At 45.0% G+C, this 22,353-nt stretch overlaps 1 protein-coding gene across 2 annotated transcripts in view; it reads right to left on the minus strand.

The window, feature by feature from the left end:
* Positions 1-22,353, minus strand: part of PLCG1 (phospholipase C gamma 1) — a 97,966-nt gene that overhangs the window by 14,939 nt on the left and 60,674 nt on the right. For both annotated transcript variants that reach the window (XM_081916651.1, XM_081916650.1), the window contains exons 10-26: positions 21,650-21,768; positions 20,553-20,638; positions 19,273-19,393; positions 17,462-17,630; positions 16,536-16,658; positions 15,598-15,699; positions 14,220-14,407; positions 12,904-13,104; positions 11,371-11,490; positions 10,456-10,636; positions 8,943-9,020; positions 8,205-8,308; positions 7,206-7,302; positions 5,902-5,974; positions 4,394-4,551; positions 3,829-3,925; positions 2,330-2,554 (exon numbers count right to left, since the gene is read on the minus strand). In XM_081916651.1, the coding sequence (XP_081772777.1) occupies positions 2,330-2,554; positions 3,829-3,925; positions 4,394-4,551; positions 5,902-5,974; positions 7,206-7,302; positions 8,205-8,308; positions 8,943-9,020; positions 10,456-10,636; positions 11,371-11,490; positions 12,904-13,104; positions 14,220-14,407; positions 15,598-15,699; positions 16,536-16,658; positions 17,462-17,630; positions 19,273-19,393; positions 20,553-20,638; positions 21,650-21,768 (2,242 nt within the window). The remainder of the gene's footprint in view (positions 1-2,329; positions 2,555-3,828; positions 3,926-4,393; positions 4,552-5,901; positions 5,975-7,205; positions 7,303-8,204; positions 8,309-8,942; positions 9,021-10,455; positions 10,637-11,370; positions 11,491-12,903; positions 13,105-14,219; positions 14,408-15,597; positions 15,700-16,535; positions 16,659-17,461; positions 17,631-19,272; positions 19,394-20,552; positions 20,639-21,649; positions 21,769-22,353) is intronic.

Raw genomic sequence — 22,353 nt, forward strand, 5'->3', positions numbered from 1 at the left:
CGTCCGGCAGCTCGGCCTCCGAGTCGCCGCTGCTGCTGCCGCCGCCGCCTCTTTCTCCTCCGCTACCGCCGCCGGGCTCTCCTCCTCCTCCGGGCCCCTCGTCCTGGGCGGGCAGAGCGGCGGGGGTCTCGGCGGCCGCCGGGCTCTCCTGGGTCTCCTGCATGGGGGGGCTACACGGCCTTCCCGCTCGCCTCACACGCGCGGCGCACGAACAGGCAAGGCGGCGCGCTGGGCCGAAAAGGGGGAGGGAGGGGGCACAGAGCGCGCGAGCGCGCGCTCAGGCGCGCGTGCAGGGGAGGCGCCCTCTCGCCGGGCTATGTGCGCGAGAGCGGACCCGGCGGCGAGTCTCACAAGAGGGGCAGGGACCAACTCGGCAGACGAGAGGGGGAAGGAACGGATTCCAAAACCGGTGTCTTGCCGCGTTGTATATGTTAATTTCCTATGTTAAGGGCTAGGACAGGGTTTGCGATCGGTTAACGCCCAGTTATGCTTTCCCCCTAGGAATTAGGCGTTTCGGTCTTGAGGTACGCTCGCTTCACACCCCACTTGGAGGTTCCCCGGCAAGGGGGAGGGGAAAAAATTGAAAGTTACACTTTCGTGCGTCCCTCCCGGCGTGACGCTGCGCGCTGACGTCACGGGGCTGTAATGGTGGTGTGCCTCGAGATTTTTTTCATCAAACAAGTGTGCCTTTGCCAAAAAAAGGTTGGGAAACACTGCCCTAAGGAGTCTCAAAGCAGCTAACATTCTCCTTTCCCTTCCTCCCCCACAACAAACACTCTGTGAGGTGAGTGGGGCTGAGAGACTTCAGAGAAGTCTGACTGGCCCAAGGTCACCCAGCAGCTGCATGTGGAGGAGCAGGGATGCGAACCTGGTTCCCCAGATTACGAGTCCACTGCTCTTAACCACTACACCACACTGGCTCTCAAAACAGTTTCCTCCAGGCTTCACTGGACTACAATTCCTATCTGGGTCAGCATGATGGGAGTTGTAGTCCAACATCTGGAGGTTGCCATGTTGGCTACCCCCGGTTTTAAGGTTATATAAATTTGTTCTGAGACAGCATCCTAGCTACGCTGACATATGTACCAACCCAGCACAATCCATTTTTTAAAAAAACTGCTAACATTATTTATTTTTTTGATTTGTGCACCTCCCTCCACCCAAAGACCACAGGGCGATTCACAACATAAAAATACAATATGAAAAGAAAAAATATATAATAAAACAAAAGCAGAAGCAAAGCAAACCAACAACCCCCCTCTCCCAGACACATTTCAAAGGCCACAGAGTATCAGCCAAGTGCTTGGTTGAAACATTTTTGACTGCTGCCTTAAGATATGCAATGAAGGCACCAGGTGAGCCTCACTGAGGAGAGCACTTCACAGACGGGGAGCCACTGCAGAAAAGGCCCATTCTCATGTTGCCACCCTCCGGACCTCACGTGGGGGAGGCACAAGAAGAAGGGACTCAGATGATGATCTCAGGGTCTGGGTAGGTTCATATGGAGAGAGGCGGTCCTTGAGGTATTTTGGTCCTGAGCCATTTAAGGCTTTATAGGTAAACATTCAAATGAAGAAGAAAATATGGCCCAACTCCCAATCATAAAGGTAAAGGTAAAGGTACCCCTGCCCGTACGGGCCAGTCTTGACAGACTCTGGGGTTGTGCGCCCATCTCACTTAAGAGGCCAGGGGCCAGCGCTGTCCGGAGACACTTCCGGGTCACGTGGCCAGCGTGACATCGCTGCTCTGGCGAGCCAGAGCCGCACACGGAAACGCCGTTTACCTTCCCGCTGGTAAGCGGTCCCTATTTATCTACTTGCACCCGGAGGTGCTTTCGAACTGCTAGGTTGGCAGGCGCTGGGACCGAGCAGCGGGAGCGCACCCCGCCGCAGGGATTCGAACCGCCGACCTTTCGATCGGCAAGTCCTCGGCGCTGAGGCTTTAACCCACAGCGCCACCTGCGTCCCAAGAATTACGCATCGCGTAGTCGGCAGGATACGAACCTGCGCGGTTCATAAGCAATCATAAGCAATCCCAAGCACAAAAAGCTTTTGCCCGTTGTACTATAACAATGCAAGTAGCTGGACACCAGACCATGCAGAAGCAATACCTTTTTCCTGCAAAGTAGACATGCCCTAAGTTGAGCTAGCCAACCTTGTGTCGTCCAACTGTTGTGGACCATAACTCCCAGCCAGCATGGCCAATGATGGGCCTTGCAGTCCAACAACATATGGCAGGTACCATGTTGAATACTCTTGCCCTAAGCTATGGTCACCACAGAGAGGAACCATCACACCACTGCAACAGCCCAGTGAAAAGGGTCTCTCACCTGGTGTCTGGAAGTTGAGTGCCACCAACTGGCTGCCACAGATCCACATAGGCAGAGGATCATAGTTGGAGGAGTCAAGGCGCTGTCCCTTTGGATAGATGCGGGAAAGCTGTAGGCGGTTATATTGCAGAAACTTCTTGCCTTTGATCTTGTTGACATACTTCTCTGCCTTGGTTTCGGGGAAGGAGGACATGTCTCTGTAGCAAGCCCTGTCTGTGCCAATCTCTGTACAGGAAACAGGGCAGACAATGATACGGTGTCAGAATGATCCCACCGCAATATTTAACAGGAGAAGAAAGAGCAGTGGGGAGAGAAAGAACTTTTCAGTTCCACAAATAGATATGCATATTTCTAGTCATTTCTTTTTTAAAAAATCAACTTCAGAAATGTAGAGCCAATTTTCACATCTATAAAAAATTAAACCATAAGAATCTATGTCCACTTTTTCTTCTGTGGGATTATTCAAGTTGTGAATTGGATAAACCAGAGTCATGACTAAATAGTACCGCATTTTTCGCTCCATAAGACGCACCCAACCATAAGACGCACCCAGTTTTAGAGAAAGAGAACAAGAAAAAATATATTCTCTCCTTCTCTGTGCAGCACCTCTCCAGCAAAGCGGGAGGAGAAATGGAAGGGGCTCCGTTTCTCCTCCCGCTTCGCTGAAGGGGCACTGCGCAGCTTTCCCTCTCTGCGCAGCACCCCTTCAGCACTGAAGAGGCACTGCTCAGAGAGGGAAAGCTGCTCAGCGCCTCTCCAGCGAAGCGAAGTCAGAACAGCAAGAGGGATCGCTGTGCAGCAAAAGCAGCGATCCCTCCTGCTGTTCTGGCTTCTGGGATAGCCGTGCCAAGCCTCTTCAGGGCAGGGGGAGCGTTCCTCCCATTGCCCTGAAGGGGCTTTGCGTGGCTATCCCTGAAGCCAGGAGAGGGAGAGAGATCGGTGCGCACCGATCCCTCTCGCTCTCCTGTCTTCAGCGAAAGCAACGCAAAGCCTCCTGAACACAGTGGAAGGAGCACTCCCACTGCGCTCAGGAGGCTTTGCATGGCTATCCCTAAAGCCAGGAGAGCAAGAGGAATTGGTGCACAACGATCCCTCTTGCTCTCCTGGCTTCAGCGATAGCTGTGCAGACTGCATTCGCTCCATAAGACACATGCACATTTCCCCTTACTTTTTAGGAGGGGAAAAAGTGCGTCTTATAGAGCGAAAAATACGGTATATCCAAGGATAATCAATTTGCAATGATTACAAATTAGGTTTTGAACCAATATAGAAAAGAAATACTATATTGCAACTACTGGTGTGTTTTTGTCATGGTTGGCAAACACCTTTCAAATACCTACAAGTTAGAGCTTTACTAATCTACCCTGCCAGATTGGCAATGATTTAGAAGCTTCAACTAAAACATCACAAGGCTGAACTAACGCCAGTAATCAGCTCTAGCTGCGCAATGGGTCACTGCACAGCATTTGCAATATTTGCCTAATGGAATCTGCACATACTTTCTTCATCAAAGGGGACAGGACGGCAGTAGATGACCAGCTCAGAAAGCTCCAGTGCTATCTTCTTCCTCCTCTCCATCATCTTGCCTTCCGAAAGCTGATAAAGAATAAAAGACAACAGGGTTTATTAATTGTATGGGCGGAAGCCCTGGCTCAGGTACACGCTAACAGAATCAACATTCAACGAGCAGAAAACAGGAACAGAAGGACAAGTGGATTTCACTATGGTTTGAAAAGTGTGTGGAATATTGTGAAAAGTGTGTGCTTTTCTACAAAGGCACATCTTCAAGACAGTCAGCAAACCTCTCCCCACTGCACTCAATCACTAAAATGCATATAGCTGGCAGAGACAGCAGGGAACCAACCACTTGCAGAGATACAAAACATGGTGAGTGGAGCATCTCTATTCTGGCCTGTTACTCTTTGGGCATTCCTATATAACCCAGGAACCCAGATATTTAATTTTATTTTCACATTTCATGCAGTGATCACAAGAACCTTCATAACAAGTTCCTCAACTTTTGCATCTATGGCTTACAAAAGTTTAAGAGGCCGTGTATCTTACCCTGGCATCAGCGGTTTGGGCGGCTTCACGGATCTTCTTCACCCAGTCCAACAGGTCTTCGTGTGTGTCAGCTGCTACATCCAGCGACCATCGTGTGATGGAAGCCATGCTGATCGAGAAGACAAACATGCGGTTGTTCTTGCCCTCTGGGCGGATGGCTGTGGATGAGGAATGAGCAGAAAAACAAGGATTAGACAAGTGTCTGCCTCAAGATCCTCACAGACATGATCTATACCAGAGTTATAGTTAAAAATTTCTCCATAGTATGTAGGTGGTATTGATAACCGATAAAATGAGAAAGAAGAAGAGATTGAAGAAGGGAGGCAAACATCCTAGTTGGACTGTTTCTGCACCCCACAAGGCAAGCTGCAGACAGACTGTTGCCCCACTAGACATCATCTGCCCTGTGAGAAGGAAGAAGGTAGGCTAACATCAGGGCCTTCTCAAGTTGGCTTGTCCCCTGCTCCCCTGGGTCAATTTTACATGGTGTATCATCATTTGCTTTAGTATTTTAAAACTGTAAACTACTTTGGGTGCCTTGTCAGAAAGGGAGTATATATCTGCAATAAATAAAGTCTCTTTGAAAGAAAGGAAGCAGCAATGGTATTTTTTAAGAGGTAGCTTCAGTGGACATCAACCTTCCCAGACCAAGGGCCTACATTTATTCCCCAGGCCCATATTTAAAATCTCTCTCTCTCTCTCTCTCTCTCTCTCTCTCTCTCTCTCTCTCTCTCACACACACACACACACACACACACACACACACACACCCCTCTCTATTTCCACTTCTCTTCTTGAGCATTTCCACTTCTCTTCTTGAGCATTTGACCAGACCAGACTACTGGTCTAGCCCAGCACTGTCCACTCTGACAGGCAGTGTCATCCCAAAGTCTCAGGCAAAGCTTTTCTGCAAAACACTACCCAATTCTTATTTCTTATATCTTGCTTTTCCTCAGCAAGCACAAGTCAGCTAAAAATGCAGGTTTAAACACCAAATCAACAATCAGTATGTTTGAGAATTGGGGTTCAGCAGAATGGACAATGAGGTGTGTCACTTTGCACCAGACAATCCTGTTCCAGGTTTGATCTTCAGAACCAGGCACTGTAGATGAGCAGTCTATCCACTCTTCTATATTCCTGTAAGAATCTTATGTGTAAATCACTGGTGCACAGATCTTGCCCAATAGTCAGACCCACAAACTCCAGAACTCCATTTTTGCATGACCATCTTCCCGCAGGCAGGCAAGACCCATGCATTTGAAGGGGGCTTGAAATGAGGCAAAACATTCTCGCATGCACAGCCCTTGCTAAATAGCAACCCAGAGAACTGGTCCTGCACAGCTGAGCACTTAGCCACACAAGGCCTTTATCCTGGAGCAAAGCCTTGGGAACAGAAAACCTGCAGATTAGCAAGGAAGGGTGGGTTCTAAGGAAATAGTTGCAGCCGAAAATCAGCATCGGTTATCGCTTCTTGCCTCTCCCGCCCACCACACAAAGCATCCACTTACCAATCTGACAGGCTGGTACGTCCAGAACTCCTCCAAGTAGGTCTCCCAATGGACTGTTCTCATCTATCTGTTGCTGGAAGCAAGTTCATAGCATATTACTACATTTCTTCACATTTTAGAGTCTACCCTATCATGAGAACCTCAGGGGAGGCAATCACCCACATAAATGCATTCTGTTTTAAAATAGCAAAGTATTCTAAAAATATTTAAAATGCCAATCCTTCCCTTGGCCTCCCCCTCCATTGCCAGCTGACTACTCCCTGCTTGGCAGCCTCCACCATCCAATATGATTTGTGGATAGCAAATTGGAGCTACTCAGTCCTCTGGGAAAGGACCATCTGACACTGAATAAATGCTAGAGTAATAAAATTAATTCTGGATAATATTTAGATTTGCCACATTTTAAGGGAAAGAATTTTATTACAGCAGAGCTTTCTTCTGAGATACCTGCCTGTGTGATTTCATCACACAGTCCTGGCATAGAGGTGTTAACTGTGAACAGAACCAGGAAGGAGAACTAACACAATCTTTCTCTTATCCACACACATCTTTGAACTGCAGAAGCTTGCAACCATGTATTATTAGTTATTGTTTTCATCATTGTGGCAGATAACAAGACTTATTTTATTTCGTAACATTTATATACCGATTGTAAAACAAACAAAAACCCCTCAAATAAAGCACTTTAAAATGAATGAATTAAATTTTGGACTACAACTCTCAACATAACCTGACTATTGATCACACTGGCTGAGACTTACGGGAGTTGTAGTCTAAAACACATGAAGAACAACTAGATTGCAGAAGGCCAAATTGAAACTAATATACCAGGGAGATTTGATGCCTACAAAATGTCTGCCAGAAAGCAAATGTATTCAGGCAGCAACAGAAGGCTGTCTGCAATGGACTCTCCTTTCATGGAGTTTTGTAAGAAGAGGTTGGATGGCCATCTTTAGTTGAGATTCCTGCATTGTGGGAGACTGGACTAGATGACCTTGGGGATCCCTTCCAACGCTGTGATTCTAAGTCTCACTGGGCAGAGAGACCCAGAGAACTTGCCACAAGAACAGCAAAGGTCCTCTCCCACATCCCAGCTGAATGTAAACTAGGTGTTTGTGCGATGCATAGGACAGCCCATCTGGAAGATCTTATTGAGCAGGCAGGCTCACATGGAAGAAGGTGGCCTTTTGGGTATTTAGAAGGCCTTATTTCGAGACCAAATCTCAAGCCGAGCTTTCCCCGGAATCTGAAGCTGAAAAGACTTTGCAGCTCTCTTTCCATCTTTCTCCAAACTGAATGCTCACCTCCCTCTCAGGCTCCAAGCCTGTTGGACTAGCTATTTCTTCTACGTAGTTAGATGGAAACCACAGCTGCTTCTTACCACCACAGTCTCCTCTCCACCTGGAAGAAATGAAAAGATGCATGTTCAAAGTCATACACGTTTGATGCAAAACTAGTGTTATATTGTACCAAGGTGATCAAAATGCATTGATTAGAACGTAAATGTGTGGCATTAAGCAGACCAACAGAGCTAGCTAGCTGTGCACTAAGCTATAGACCTGCCAGTAGTGGAGTGCGCAGGAGGGCAAACGAGGATACTCTCTTGTTAATTTTGCCTTGATTCCAAGGAATGGAAATAAGTTACCAAATTCATGCCCCATTGTACCACTAGCAGAAACACATCCCTGTGCCGAAGTGATCTTGACTAAGGGCTGATGCTGAAGTTCAGTAGCAGACCCTGTATCTGGAAACCCTAGTCCAGGCATCCCCAAACTCGGCCCTCCAGCTGTTTTGGGACTACAACTCCCACCATCCCTAGCTAACAGGACCAGTGGTCAGGGATGATGGGAACTGTAGTCCCAAAACAGCTGGAGGGCCGAGTCTGGGGATGCCTGTCCTAGTCATTCCCAAACAGCTGCAAAGCAGCATGGCGAGTTTATAATACAAGATGGAAAAGAGAGGGGTGGAGAAGTTGTCGGAAGGAGTTGTAAGGGGAAAGTGGTGGATGGGGGAAGTGTTAAGTCTCCCTTTCAAATCAACTCTACCAACTCTAGCTGCTTTTCAGCTGTTCAGGAGCAACCTAGGTTCCCACAGTCTGGGAACCAAATCGTTTGGCTCTAAAAGTGAGGCGGGTGTTCAGCTTCGCATTTTGCTTGTTTAAAACATATAAAAGGGGGGAGTTCTTTTCAAAAGGCATTACCAGGAATGGGAAAGTCAGCAAACACCCTGTTGCTACTTGGAGATGTGATCTCTGGGAGATCATTTTAAAAGGACCGATCATCTGGCGATTAAAGGAAACTCACCAGCCTCCTTCTTGCTTTTCCACATTCTGGATGATGGCATTTTTGGTGAAGGTGAGCTCGTCCTCCCGTTGAGCCTTATAGTCAAACAAGGCTTTGACAGCACACTGAAACACATACAAAATAATGAGGTTAGGTGATCCCGGCAGAAGTCACATACCACTCATTACCAAGCAATTCTGCAGGAATCCACTTACAATCAGGTATCAATACCTGCCTCTAAGTCTTTGTGACGTGCAAGACCACCGTGGGGGGAAATATACAGCGCAATCAATAGGAAAAACTAATGGTTGGCCAGGAATTTGCCTACCTTTCAGACTCCCATTACTAGAGTTCAGTTCTCTTTCCAATTGTATGTGAAAGTCAGAAGTTTCTATATGCAAATAACTTCATGAATACGCTAGTGCCTGGGGTTTAAAATTTAGTGTACTAATGTTTGCAGGGAGGGTAGGCATTTACATCAAGGTCCCAATGTGCTAATGGTTTGTTAAGAGCATTCTCCAGACTAAAGATTATGATTTATGATGGAGATATGCAAATGCAGCCAAGGCAAGGACTGATCCTCAGGGACCACCATGGTGCTGGAGGGCAATGTTAACCCTTCCCCTCTGCATAATTTCCCCAATGGAAGCCACCTCCTCAAAAGCTGCTACTTGCCCTGGTAGTGAAAACATATTGGCCACACAAGCAATTTATCAACTGATCTCATCCCAGTCATATCTCGAGGTACAAGGAAAATACCTTGAAGGTTGGCATAGGATTGGCCTCCACATAAAATCCTGGATTCTGACCTTCATAGAGTGAACCGTAATCTGGTTCCTGGTGAGCAAAGGAAAGAGGATGAGTCTATCTTTATGTTCAGGCATGGATCACAGGAGTTAGAAGAGGTGGCTAAAGCCACTCACATATAAGGCGATTCCACAGCTTGGAAACAGGCTGTCGTCCCGTCCACCCCCCCCCCCCACGCTATAGAGTAGGGTGAGCAACTTTTTCTAGCCAACTTACTAGATTCTTATCTCCCCAACCCTTGGTGGGACAAATTTGGTAGGCAGGTGGGGCTGTTTATCTGTCAATCACCAGGTGTTACAGTGACATCAGGCAAAGCTGTACAGCGGTATCTCGGGTTACATACGCTTCAGGTTACAGACTCCACTAACCCAGAAATAGTGCTTCAGGTTAAGAACCATTAGCTAAAGTGGTGCTTCAGGTTAAGAACAGTTTCAGGTTAAGTGCGGACCTCCGGAACGAATTAAGTACTTAACCTGAGGTACCACTGTACTTTGAAGCCCCAGTTGTTGGGATTTCAAAGCGCAGCACAGAGCTGTTTGCAAAAGGGCTTTCAAACAGCGATGTGCTGCTCCTTGAACCTCCAAAAACTAGAGATTTAAGATCAGCGTGGGGTTGTTTACAAAAGGCTTTTTAACAGCCTAGCACTGCACTTTGAAACTCCAGTTTTCATAATTTCAAAGAACAGGGCTGTTAGAAAGCCCTTTTGCAAGCAGCCTCACACTGCTCTTTAAACACCCAAAAGCCAAAGGTCCAAGGAGCAGTGCAGGGCTGTTTGCAAAAGGAAAACTACTTCCTCCTTCCATCAGCTGGGTGGTAACAGCATGCCTTAAGCTCTCAGTTGTTCCTTTGAAGCCATGCCAATACTTGTCCTGCACCTGACATCTCATATGACTTTCAGTGTGGTGTTACTGGGTGTGGTTTGGGGGAAATGGCCTCACAGGTCAAATTCACACCACTAGAGGGCTAAGTGTGACCCATGGGACAGAGGTTCTCCATCCTTGCTCAAGAAGTGGACATCTCACTGAAGAGATGATATTGTGGATACCAATAGGCTGGTCAACCTACATTTGTCAGTCTTCTAACTAGGCAGTACCAGAGATCCAACTATTCCATTTCCTTAGAGAAGGGATAGGGAACCTTTTTGGTCAGGTCAGGTCTCACCGCCACACTGCAAGCAAACTTTGACAGAGGGGTGGGGCTCGGAAGATGCTGTAAAAGCAACACCCAGTAGGATTGAAAGAAAAACCCTGCCCATCAGCTGACATAACCCAGTGATATCAGGTGATGGACAAGTGAGAGTGATTTTGAAGAATGACTTTGCAGGCTAAATTAGATCCCCTGGCAAGCAAAGACTGGTATTTGGAGATTCCCCATCCCATAGAGCCATATTCTAGAAAAACAAGAGCAGTTGCGACCACAGTCCCAGGAAGAACGCACTGGATTCCATTCCTAACACCATACTCACCGCCGTCCCGATCTTCTCCAACATTTCCTCATTAATCGGATACCTCAGCTTCATCTTGCGATACAGCGGGTGCTTCTCGTAGTAGCTGATTAAATCCACCAGGCTCTCGAATTCCGAGTTACCCAAAATGACGGTCTGGCCATCCTGCTGGACTCGGCAGTGCTTTATCTTCCCTTCTGCCCTGGGGAACAAAACAGCAGCAGAACAAGTGATCAGTCATTTCCCAAATAACCACTTAACAATGGCTGAAGTGGGTGTTTTTTGCATGATGATTTGGGGGGGGGGATTTACATTCCTTCCCTACATTTCACAGCCACGACAACACATATATAAGGCTTCCTTTGAAGGTGACCCGGAAACTACAACTAAACCAGAATGCGGCAGCTAGACTGGTGACTGGGAGCGGCTGCCGAGACCATATAACACCAGTCTTGAAAGACCTACATTGGCTCCCAGTACATTTCCGAGCACAATTCAAAGTGTTGGTGCTGACCTTTAAAGCCCTAAACTGCCTCGGTCCTGTATACCTGAAGGAGCGTCTCTACCTCCATCGTTCTGCCCAGACAGAGGTCCAGCGCCGAGGGCCTTCTGGTGGTTCCCTCACTGCGAGAAGCTAAGTTACAGGGAACCAGGCAGAGGGCCTTCTCGGTAGTGGTGCCCGTCCTGTGGAACGCCCTCCCACCAGATGTCAAAGAGAACAAGAACTACCAGACTTTTAGAAGACATCTGAAGGCATCCCTGTTTAGGGAAGCTTTTAATGTTTGATGGATTACTGTATTTTAATATTTTGTTGGGAGCCACCCAGAGTGGCTGGGGAAGCCCAGCCAGATGGGTGGGGTATAAATAATAAATTATTATTATTATTATTATTATTATTAAAGGCAGTCCATGGTACCTGGGAGACAAACTACTCACCGAAAGGAGATTGCGTAGGAGTTTGGCTCGCTCCTCTTGCGCACCAGAAAGGCCCCATCCCGTGGCACCCGCATCAGCATGCGCTCTGCCAGAGGCCGGGTGAGATTAGCGTGATACCATCTGGGGGGGGTGTGTGAAAATATTGCAATGTAAGCGAATGTAGCACAGCAGTACCTGATAATGTCTGGACCCCAGGATGAATTCTGTTTCACAGAAGAATACCACTTGGCTGTATTGTTTCCTTTGGAGATTTAGAGCCATTGTGGTTTCGTTGCGGAAGCAGGAAACCAGCTAATGCAGCATCACAAGCCAAGTCTTTGTTTTCACTAGGGGCCAGTGCAGAAGCAATGTTTCCACTGTTAAGAGGTCAGAAACAGACCACATATGGTCTGTGGGTCCTTCTCTTACATACAAATCCAATCCTTCCCTGTGGCAAAGCCATGCTTAAAGGTGACCTCTGCACACATCCCAACCATGGTGAATGCTAACTAAGGCTCCAAGCTGATCTGCACACACCAGTCAGGATAACCATGGTTAAGCTCCAAATGGATGTAGGCAGGTTTTATGCTTAGGGATTTTGTGGCACAATGGGATATTGCAGGCAAAAATCTCAAGAATGTTAATTCTCCCAGTTCTTAAAGCAAACTGGAACAAAAGGAAAATGTGGTCCTTTGGCTTCCTCCTGAACTCTGTTCAGCTCCATTTCATTTCTCTGCATCTCTAAACTGGGGATCCATAATAGTTCAGAGGTAGATTTTTTATTAAAATTAAATGTGTGGCAGCAGAGAAAAAAGCTTTGCAGCTTTACATAAACAGTGCAGATGAGTTAAATGTAAGAGAATGGTTTGAGCATTCTAGAATACCATTCAGATTAGACTCTTTGGAGACTTCTGGGCAATTTGTCTTTTATGTTAACCAAGTTGTGGAGAATGGCCTGAAAGCACCAGTTGTGTGTCTGTCCTGCCTTTCCACTGAAATGTTCCAAGGGCCCACATAACAGGATGAAAATTCAATAGAAGATAAGCACATAATAAGGAATAACAGCTAAAAAGAAGAGAGAGATAGCAGGTTAAATAGCATAAAACTATGTGGAAGACAGGAGTGCCTGGCGTGCTCTGGTCGATGGGGTCACGAAGAGTCAGACACGACTAAACGACTAAACAACAACAATATTGTAGTTCCTCTTCTGAAGCAAAGTAGGTTAGTAGGGCAAGGATGGGGAAGCGGTGGCTTTTCAGATATTTCGGGACTATAACTCCCATCAGCTCCAGCCATCACACCAATGGTCAGAGATGATGGGAAATGATGTCAAGGGACATCTATAGGGCCACAGGTCCCCAACCCTGCAGTAGGGCAATAGAACTAACCAAAATAAAACCACTCCAATTTAGTATGAGCTATATCCAAAATCATTACTCAAGGTGCTAAATTCAGGCTACAATATTCTTCAGTGATCTCAGCCCGAACGCTTCATAGGCAACAACTTTATTGGAATTCTGACATAAGCAAAAGGCCAAAAACGCGTCCGCTTACTCCTTGCTCTCATGAGCGTTGGTCTGTGGCACAGGTTCAGTCAGCCTCATCTCAAATTCATTGCATCTGAGCGGCACCTGCTGATAATGAGTGATGAGGTCATAAAGACTGTTGAACACCAGGTTATCGGTGAGGAAGAATTTGGGGCTGCCAGCATCCTGCCGGGAATGGATCCGGCAGTGTTGCACTTTCCCGTTGCGCCTGCATGCAAGAAAAACAAAGGTCAGCAGTCAAATCCCATGTGTGTTTACACAAAATAAGCCCCGGTCTACTCAGTGTAGCCTAGTCCTTAGTAAATGCACTTAGAATGACAGCCTAAAATTTGTTTTTTAAAATAAATATTATTTTAGTTACATTTCCCCCCAAACAATAGCCGTCACACTGCCTGAAAACATGAGTGTCATGCGAAGAGTGAAAGTTGCTTATTCAGTAGGGTGGAATAGATAGGTTGGTAGACCTTGAGAGTATCCAACCAGCTCTTTGCATGGTTGTGCCTTAAAACAGGTAGTAAGCAAGAAAGGGGAGAAACAGCAGCACTCAGTTGATGAAAAAGATGAAGCAAAGGCTGCTTGGGGAAATTTCAAATTACACGAAAAGCTAAGACCAGGTATCCAGTAGTGTGTGGACTTCAAAAAGCCTGACCTAAACTTCAGTCCTAATTCTACTTATCTTGGAGTAAGCCCCATTGAATATATATGGTTAGAATTGTGCTGTTAAAATGTTGGCATTAATGTGTGTGCATTTACCGGAATTAGTTTCTACCCCTCAATGTTAAAACCTCAAAACACCTTTGCAACTACTGCTAAAGCCTTAGAAATCCAAGATGCGGTATGCAAATATTCCAGTAATTAAACAGCAGGGTTCCTTCGCACAGCAAAGCTTCCTGTTCAATCTAGTGACAAACTTCAAAAATGCAATGGACTCGGCATGCTGGCTTTGGATGTGAAAGACAGGTTCACATCCCTTCTCACAGCAACGCATCTCAATCCCAAGTTACCATTGTTCTCACAGATGTGAGGTCAAATAATGTAAACACTGCATAGAATGCAACAGCAAAGGTAAGTTAAATATTAGTACACACACACACACTGCTTCTCAATCTGCCATTAGCCATCTTTTCCCAATTCCTACATAAATTGAATGAATTATGTATCATCCAAGTATTTGCCTAACAGGCAAATTCCATGAATCTTCTGGCTAGAGGGAGAGAGAGAGAGATTGTGCAATGCCTCATATCCATTAACCTGTGTCTTTCAGTTACACACCTAGTTACAGAGATACCTGAAGGGTTGATACCATGCCCAAGATTTTCTTACCAGAAAGAAAGGGTGTAATCGCCAACAAAGGTCTCACTCTCTCGCACCAAGAAAGAACCGTCAGGGGCTCCCGTCTCTATGCAGTACTCGGTCAACAGCCTTTCTGCTATGTGGCGCCCATCACGCCCAGCTCCCAGCTTGCCATGAAACCACTTTTCAGTGGAGTGGAGTTCAGTGCTGTTGCTCACCTAGTATTGAAACCAAAGAAGGCTCAACAGCTTAGTTTCCTGTGGACAGGACCAGCTCTGCATGAAGGCAGAGCCATATTACATTGTCTTGGAATTCAACTTCCTCTTCCCAGTAAATCTCCTTCCAGATTTCAGGAATCTAGATTCAGTGCAGCAGGAGACCAGTGTTCTCAGGAGCTTCAGAAATACTCCTCAGTGTGCTATTATAGCATAAATGGCATACAGCATAAATGGACAAGCAAACTCGAGAGAGACCAAGGGGTTGGGGCATGCAACCTCTACATCTAACAACAGCCTATAACCAATTATTTGCGAAAACAGTGCACTCATGTCAATGTGCAGGCAGCTGCAGGGTGCCATATAATCACAGCTTCACATGGGATATTCAATGGGGCCCTTTGTTTATGTTTATTTTTGGTGGGAAGTCAATGCATGTTTATTTTGGGATTTAATTTGCTGTTTTTCCTTCTTTTTTATAGTGGCCTTCCTGTTCACCATTTTTTCCACTGCATTAAGATGGGCTTTTCTAATATGATGAGGAGTTCAGTGTTAAAGTGGGCCACTACTAATTAACAGAGGGGAAAGAAGACATGATTGGTCTGACTTGCTTTTAGCCCTTCCAAAAGTGAATCACCATAGCACACTATCATCAATCACTGGATCGAGGGTATTTGAATGAAGATGGTATAATAAGGGAAACCCACTTTCAGTCTTATTTGGTTTGTTCTTTAAGTTTCACACCAATAGGGCATCTTGCGTCCTTTATCACAAAACAAATACTGCAAATGCCCATAATGTTCATAGGTGTTTTTTAAAAGAATTCATGACTGTATTTAATGAATATATATCTATGTTGCTCAAGGTACAGTGGTAGTATATACTGCTGAGACAGCTGACACCTAGAAAGTAGGATGATGAGACAGCAGGTAGATCTGTTCAATGAATGCTCCTATACCTGCACCACACTGACCTTCACACCACCTCAACTCTCCAGGTATGAACAGTAATATGGCTGGTGGGATGCTAAGTGCACAGTGGTGCCCACCTCTAGCTGCCACTGCTCCATACTTCTCACCCATAAAAGCACCTTCTGGTGTAGGAAGAGTCACTCCTTCCAGACCTGAATGGCTGAGAAACCTGAAGATCTTCAGCAGCTCAGAAGAAAAATTGTGGCAAGTTGTTTCACGTACCTCCTTTTGCTCTTCCTCATCCTCATTTCCCAAATCACTGCTTCTCTCTCCAGAGTAATAGATTTTGCTACTCGTCAGGACAAAGTAATGGGGGTTCCAATCCTGCAAACACACATGTAGAAAAGATGTTCATCCTAGAATATTACCCTCAAGACATCAAGTCTATCGGGTTTAGGAAAGGATTGCGTCAAGACCAGAAGTGAGGGGGGGGGCTTATCCTGAGACTAACATCAACCAACATGTTGAGACAGCCTTTGGACAAGGACCTGTCTGCTTTGTAAGTGCCATACAAAGAATAAGAAAAAAGATAAGCAGCACCTGCCTAAACTCTTCTTTTTTTAAGGGTCAAATGCTTCCATTTGTAAAATGGAGTCCTATGAAGATATTATAAAGAGGGATTTGGCTTTGCTTTGTGTAACAACATACTCTTCTTACAGTCACTGGCCAGCAAAGGCCCATGTGATCATTTAAATAAACGTTCATGTTGGCCAGACCCAAGACACCACTTTCAGCCATATGCTGCCCCCCACAAGGCCCCTGGCAGCCCTGCCCCAGTTGGCTTGTTTATTCGTTATAGGGTGGAGACATAGCATGTGGCAGTACCCAAATGTATTTACATGCGGAGCTTTTGTTCATTGTTCCATCACCATGCATTCGTTTTAATCATTCTAAGGTGTCATTATGGTCAGGTCTAGGATGCCAGCAATCACTGCCTGTAGCAAGTGAAAGCTCTAGGTGTAACCAGAGTGTCAGTAGAAGTGAAAAGAGAAAGTTTTTGTGTGCATTAAATGGATCACAATACATCTATGGCCAAAAGAGGGGTTACAGCCTCCTTTCTCAGACAGCTTAATTGCTGTTTTGATCATACAGACCAACCAAGTCTAGACAACTTAGTAGTGAAGCAGTTGAGTCAGAAGCAGCAGTAACAAGAAGCTCACATGATTGATGGGGTCTTCGAGGTAGAGGATTCCATTCTTTATTGAGTTGCTAATATCATTCTCTGAATACACAGCTGTGGCTGGCACTTCTTCATAAGCACTGCCCTCAGCCAGTTTCTTGTGCTGCAACGAGAGGTATACAGCTCAGCTTCTCTAAAAAATGAACCCAAGAGAACAAGACCTGCCTTTTGGATATCTCTAAGGCACCCACAACTAATTATGGGGCACAACAGAGTTTGCACACTAAGGTAATGACCCTGAAGATTTCCTAGCTAAATCCTGCCTGAAGTTCAACTTTGAGAATATTGCTAAGGTGAAGTCATTAGAGTAGCGAACTTCCCAGCATTGGCAGTAAGAGAGATAATTCTGTGGATCTATAACTGTGGACCTATAGGGCACATTCAGTAGCTAATGAGAGCTTTCCCCTGAGCTCTCATAAACACCCTAAGGCACAAGATAAATATTAGATTTTTTTCCCCTAGCTCACTAAAGAAATCTAATCTTCATCTCATTTCTTAGGCCATTTATTTGCCTTCACAATGCAATAATTGTGATTCTATATTATTTGTATAAGTCCCCAGTACCAGAAAAAAGAATGATATACATTACATATCCAGTTAAACTGCAATAACTTAAACAGCAAGGATGCTATATTGGTTTGCACATATATAGGAATTCAGTGGGTCACAAAATCAGGGTGGTTGTTTTTTGCAAAAACAGGGTTGTTTTTTGTTGTTGTTTTTGCAAGATGTGGTCCACAGTATCCCTGGCCAGGCAGATCAACTGTTGTTAGATTTTACAAGCCAACTAGCCTTAGGCAACTTGCAGTAAAGTAGTGTGTTTGAAGCTGTAATGCCAAGAAACCATGTGCCCCACTCCCCATATTGAGTTCTAGTAGTTATCTCAGCAGCAATGAAAAGACTTGCCTTTATGAGAATCTTCCTCTTCAGCTGGTTTGGAGATGGAAGTCCATCAGCCGAGATATCTACTGGTTTGGTTAGCAGCATGTCTCCAAAGATCTTCTTAAAGTTCTGAGCCATATTCCTCTGCTGGGCGATGCTGCAGTGATCCTCGATGGACAGAATAACAGGGAAGCTGAAAGCCAAACAAAAACAGCAAGTGATGGCCATTAGGCCAGAATAATGTGGACTGGATAGTCTAGCTGCTAGAGACTATTATTCTATGGTAATTCAGCAGGCACCCATCTCTCAGTATGATCAAGGCTGTGTATATACAAGTGACTCTGTGGGAGCATAGAGAAAGCACAGAATGTAACAGGCAGATTATTCAGCTTCTTGAAAATCTCAGCTTAAGGTTTTTAAAAGTTTTAAGTTTTGTTTTTTTTTAAATATCATTGAAAGGGCACTAGCAGAGCCTGCTGAAATGTCTGGATCCACATTTCATGTCAAGTGAATTGCAGATTAAAACTTCCAGTAGCTGGAGACGAAGTTTCACTGCCTTGCATAGGTCCTACACCCTACCAAAGATTTAAAAAGGGACACATTATGTAACTTTATAAAGAAAATGCATGTTGATTTATGCAAAATGAAATTAATTATGCAGCTTTAATCAGCATGGTATGCCAAAATCCAGTTTTTTTCTTAGTGCCATTAAAAAAACAAAATTTTCGTCCCAGAGTGATGCTTTGTTGATATACAACACCTGTGCTCAGAGACCTCCACTGGTTGTCGATAACCAACTAGACAAAGTTTAAGGTGCTGTTATTAGTATACAAATCCCTTAACAACTTGAGACCAGTTTACCTATGAGATGTGATAGGAATTTTATGGTCTTAGATATATGGTAATGTTCGTAAGTGTACCAACCAAGCACATACATAGATCAGCACAGGAAGACCTACCTGGAACCATTTTGATTCCTAAACTGAGCAAATGTTTTTCTCTGCAAGGTCAAAGTGGGAAACCTTCCATTGTCTCTTTCCTCACATATCCTGTCTTAAGGGCACATTTAAGATATGAATAGGGTGTGAGCCTGTGACATGGCCCAGGAACTAAGTATTTATCATTACACAAGACTGGCCAGGCTACCCAGGCAATCCAATCAAGTAACCCGCCAGATAGGAGATAAACAACGAGATCACCTTGCCCCATATGCCCACTCAAACGCTTCCATCAGGGAACTGGCACTCCTACAGGTGCATGTAATACCTGGTGCACATCTGTAATACCTGGTGCACATCATTTAGTGCAGCAACACCTGGACTTTGGAACTCCCTGCTTATTCAACATCAGCTAAAAACATTCTTGCTTAAACAAGCCTTTCCATATGCCTAGAAAGTCGAGGTAATTTTGAACAGTTTTAGTATTTTAAACTTCTGCTTTAAGGTAGGGTTGTAGATTTTTCTTGATTCTCCTGTTTTATTCTTTTGTAAAGCACTTTGAAGTTTCATAGAATCAAGCGGTAAATACATTTTATGAAATAAATAAAAGTATGAGCGGAATGCACACTGAATCGTGAGTTGTTTATAGCCCAGTTTTAATATTTGTTACAGAAGGAAGACAATATTTAGGGTGGGGTGTTTTTACCGACTACAATGCCAATGCATCATTGCAGACAGAAATACTGTGAAAGCGGTTCACATATATAAATTCTAGTACTGCACCCAGACAAGCTGCCACAAGCAATTTAGGGTTTGCATGTTGGAGGCCCCTGGAATCCAAGTACGTGAGCTGCAAATTCCTGGAGGACAGAATGCCACAATCCCCGCTTTACTTACTCAGAGGTCACAAAAGCATGTTCCTTGATGGTGGCTAGGACATCGGAAAACTTTATTTTGGTAGTTAACGTGTGCCCATGATAAATCACTGGCATTCCATCAGGGCCATCCCAGCAGTCAACTAAAAAGGGGAATAATTAAGAAAAGGCATCTAACTCAAGAAATACAAGCAAAGAGCATTATCATTATAAGGCGGCAAGGCACAGCTCTGCAGGAAATCTCTAGTGAGCAAGGGATCTAGAGGCATGCATCATGAGCACTCTGGCAGCCAGCAACCTGGCAGAACACACATTCTAGTGAACAATATCATTTCCTTTTCCTTCTTGATGTCAACAGACATGGAAGTGATGTGTGGGAGGGAAGGCAGGTCAAAGCAGTTTTGTGAATATACGTAGCATACAGCACACTGGTGATGCTATTGGCACCAGAGCACAAACTACAGGAAACTCTTGTAATTAAGTGTCCTGGCTTCCTTGAAAAGTTCCTGATGCAGAGAACGTTGGGCTGGGCCTGTGTAGCGGCATGTGGAACACAGGAAGCTGCCTTATAGCAGACAGGGCCGTCTCAACCCAGGGGTGCAAGGGGTGCGGGGCACCTGGGCACCTGGGCACCGAATTCTGGGGGGCACCAGGTGCCCACCGCTAAAGCCGCCTAAGCTCTTAACTAGCTACCTGTTATGAAATAAAAAATAATTTTGATCAAGCTAGAAAAACAAAATACTAATATACCTAGGTATTACCGAAATGTATACCTATTGTTTCACTAAAGGACTTTCAACTTTGTGCGCTCATTTACCAAAGACGCACCGCACCAGCATCATTCACAACGGCACATTTTAATCTCATCACTTACAGTTCAAATTTGTTTAGAGAAATCATTAAAAAAAATAATGTTTATTTTTGCTAACTGTCGGCAATTGTCTGACATAAGCATAATAAAAGTTAATTTGGGGGCTAAACTAAATTTTGGGGTGCTGGGCAGATCTTTGCACCTCAGTGGCGCATATGCTAAAGATGGCTCTGATAGCAGATCAGACTATTTGTTCATCTAGCCCAGGGCTGGCTACTCTGACAGGCAGAAGCACTCCAGGACTCTAAGTAGGGGTCTTTCACATCACCTGATGCCAGTTCTCCTCAACGGGAGACAGAAGCTGCAAACCTCAGTGCGCGAAAGCATGTGCTCTACCACTGAGCTGAAACCCTGCTCCAAGGCGAAGTCACTTCTAGTTGGCTGAAGAAAACAGCCTTGGAGGCATCAATGGGGAAGAGGCAAGCACTCACGCTCAATACAGCGACATCCCATGCGCAGGCATCGAGCATAAGCTTCCAGCGAAGACTCACTTGAGAACTGGTCTCCCGTCAGGTACCTATCCATGAGAAGAAGGCAGGAAAACTGCTTACATGACCAACAGTGAAGGTCCTATGAACACAGCAATGTTAAAAACAACACCACATACACATCAGTGACTCAAATGCAACAGAGAATTTAAGAGCAGGGTTTGGTGGGGGGGTTGTACACTGTACAACTCAGTTTGCGTCAGGATAGGCATTAGGTTCATGGTGTCCCAGGAAAGAAGGGTTGGTTGATGTGCTGACATTTTCCTTCTCCCAGCAATGCACAAAATAGAATCAGTGAAGAGGGCTGCCTCACCTGCTTCAGTGCCACAGCACCAGTGCAAAGAATTCCTAAAATTCTTTTAGCAAAAAGAATTCAATGGACTTTCCAAAATGCTGGTGAAGCTACAGAGGTCTATGCAAAGGATTCAAACTAGAGGATTTCAGAGACAGCTTTACACTTCGTTCCTCCTCCCTCCAGTTTTCCACAAACAAGCAATGCAAGTGCCAATAGCTCAGGCATCTCCAACACAGGTTCAGGAAGCTCTGAGATGACAAAGATTACAAAATGCATGTAATGTAGCTGTTGAGGGGCAGGGGAGGAATCGGTACAGAAGTCATAGTGCTGGAGGGTGTGGCCCCAACTCAGATCACACACATGAAGCTGCCATTAGCTGCACAAGGTATAACCTACTCTAACCTGAGCAACTACTGGAAATTTCCAGTTGCAGAGGCAACCTGGACTGGGATTACAGGATAAGGGTATTAGACATCTCACTCATCCCCAGTGCCACAGTATCAATCCAAAAATGTCCCACTCTAATGACTTCTTTTAGCAAAAATATGGAAATCACTTAAGTAGATGGATTCATTTCAGTTTTTGTGTCATCCTGAGATCCCTTAACTGCTATTGACTAACATACTGACCTGCTGGTACAAATGGGAGACAGGTATGAAAGTGGGGGGAGAACCAGGCCAAACTCATCATGCAAATCAGGTTCTCAAAAGTAGAACAAAACAGGGAACATCCTTTATCTTCTTACGTGTTATGCGAGGAAGAAATCCAGTAGTGGGAGAGGGGATTGTTCATGTCTTCAGGACGTACAACGTCAAGCTCCGAGTTCCATATACTGTTCTCTTTGGAAAACAGGAAGGTAAGGAACTGCCCAGAGAGGAAAAAACAAGGGAGGGGAAAACCCACATAAAACACTAAAACAAGGGCAGTTTTTAAATAAGCTTTTAAAATTTTGTTTATTCCTTTACAGCATTTATATGCCACCATTTCATCCCATAGGATCCAAAGGGCAGCAGCAAAAAACAAGAATTAAAACCATAACAAAACTAAAGTGGCACCTCAGTTTTTGAACATAATCCATTCTGGAAGACTGTTTGACTTCTGAAATGTTCAAAAACTGAAACTCAATAGCTGACAGCTAGGCTTCAAAGTCTTGCACTCAGCGGAAGCCGCGTTTCCTGTTCGACTTTTGAGGCACATTTGAAAACTGAGGTATCATCATCATCATCATTAAATGAATTTATATACTGCCCTATACCCGAAGGTCTCAGGGCAGTTCACATAAAAAGATCACAATATATAAAATTAAAATAAAAACAACAACCCAATAATACCCCCCCCCCAAAAGAGCCACATTTTAAAAGGGTATGGGATGTTGATCAGGTCAATCAAAGGCCTAGTTAAAAAGGAACATTTTTGCCTGGCGCCTAAAGTTATATAATGAAGGCACCA

This window comes from Podarcis melisellensis, assembly GCF_964234715.1.
Source record: "Podarcis melisellensis genome assembly, chromosome: 6".
Classification (NCBI taxonomy): Eukaryota; Metazoa; Chordata; class Lepidosauria; order Squamata; family Lacertidae; genus Podarcis; species Podarcis melisellensis.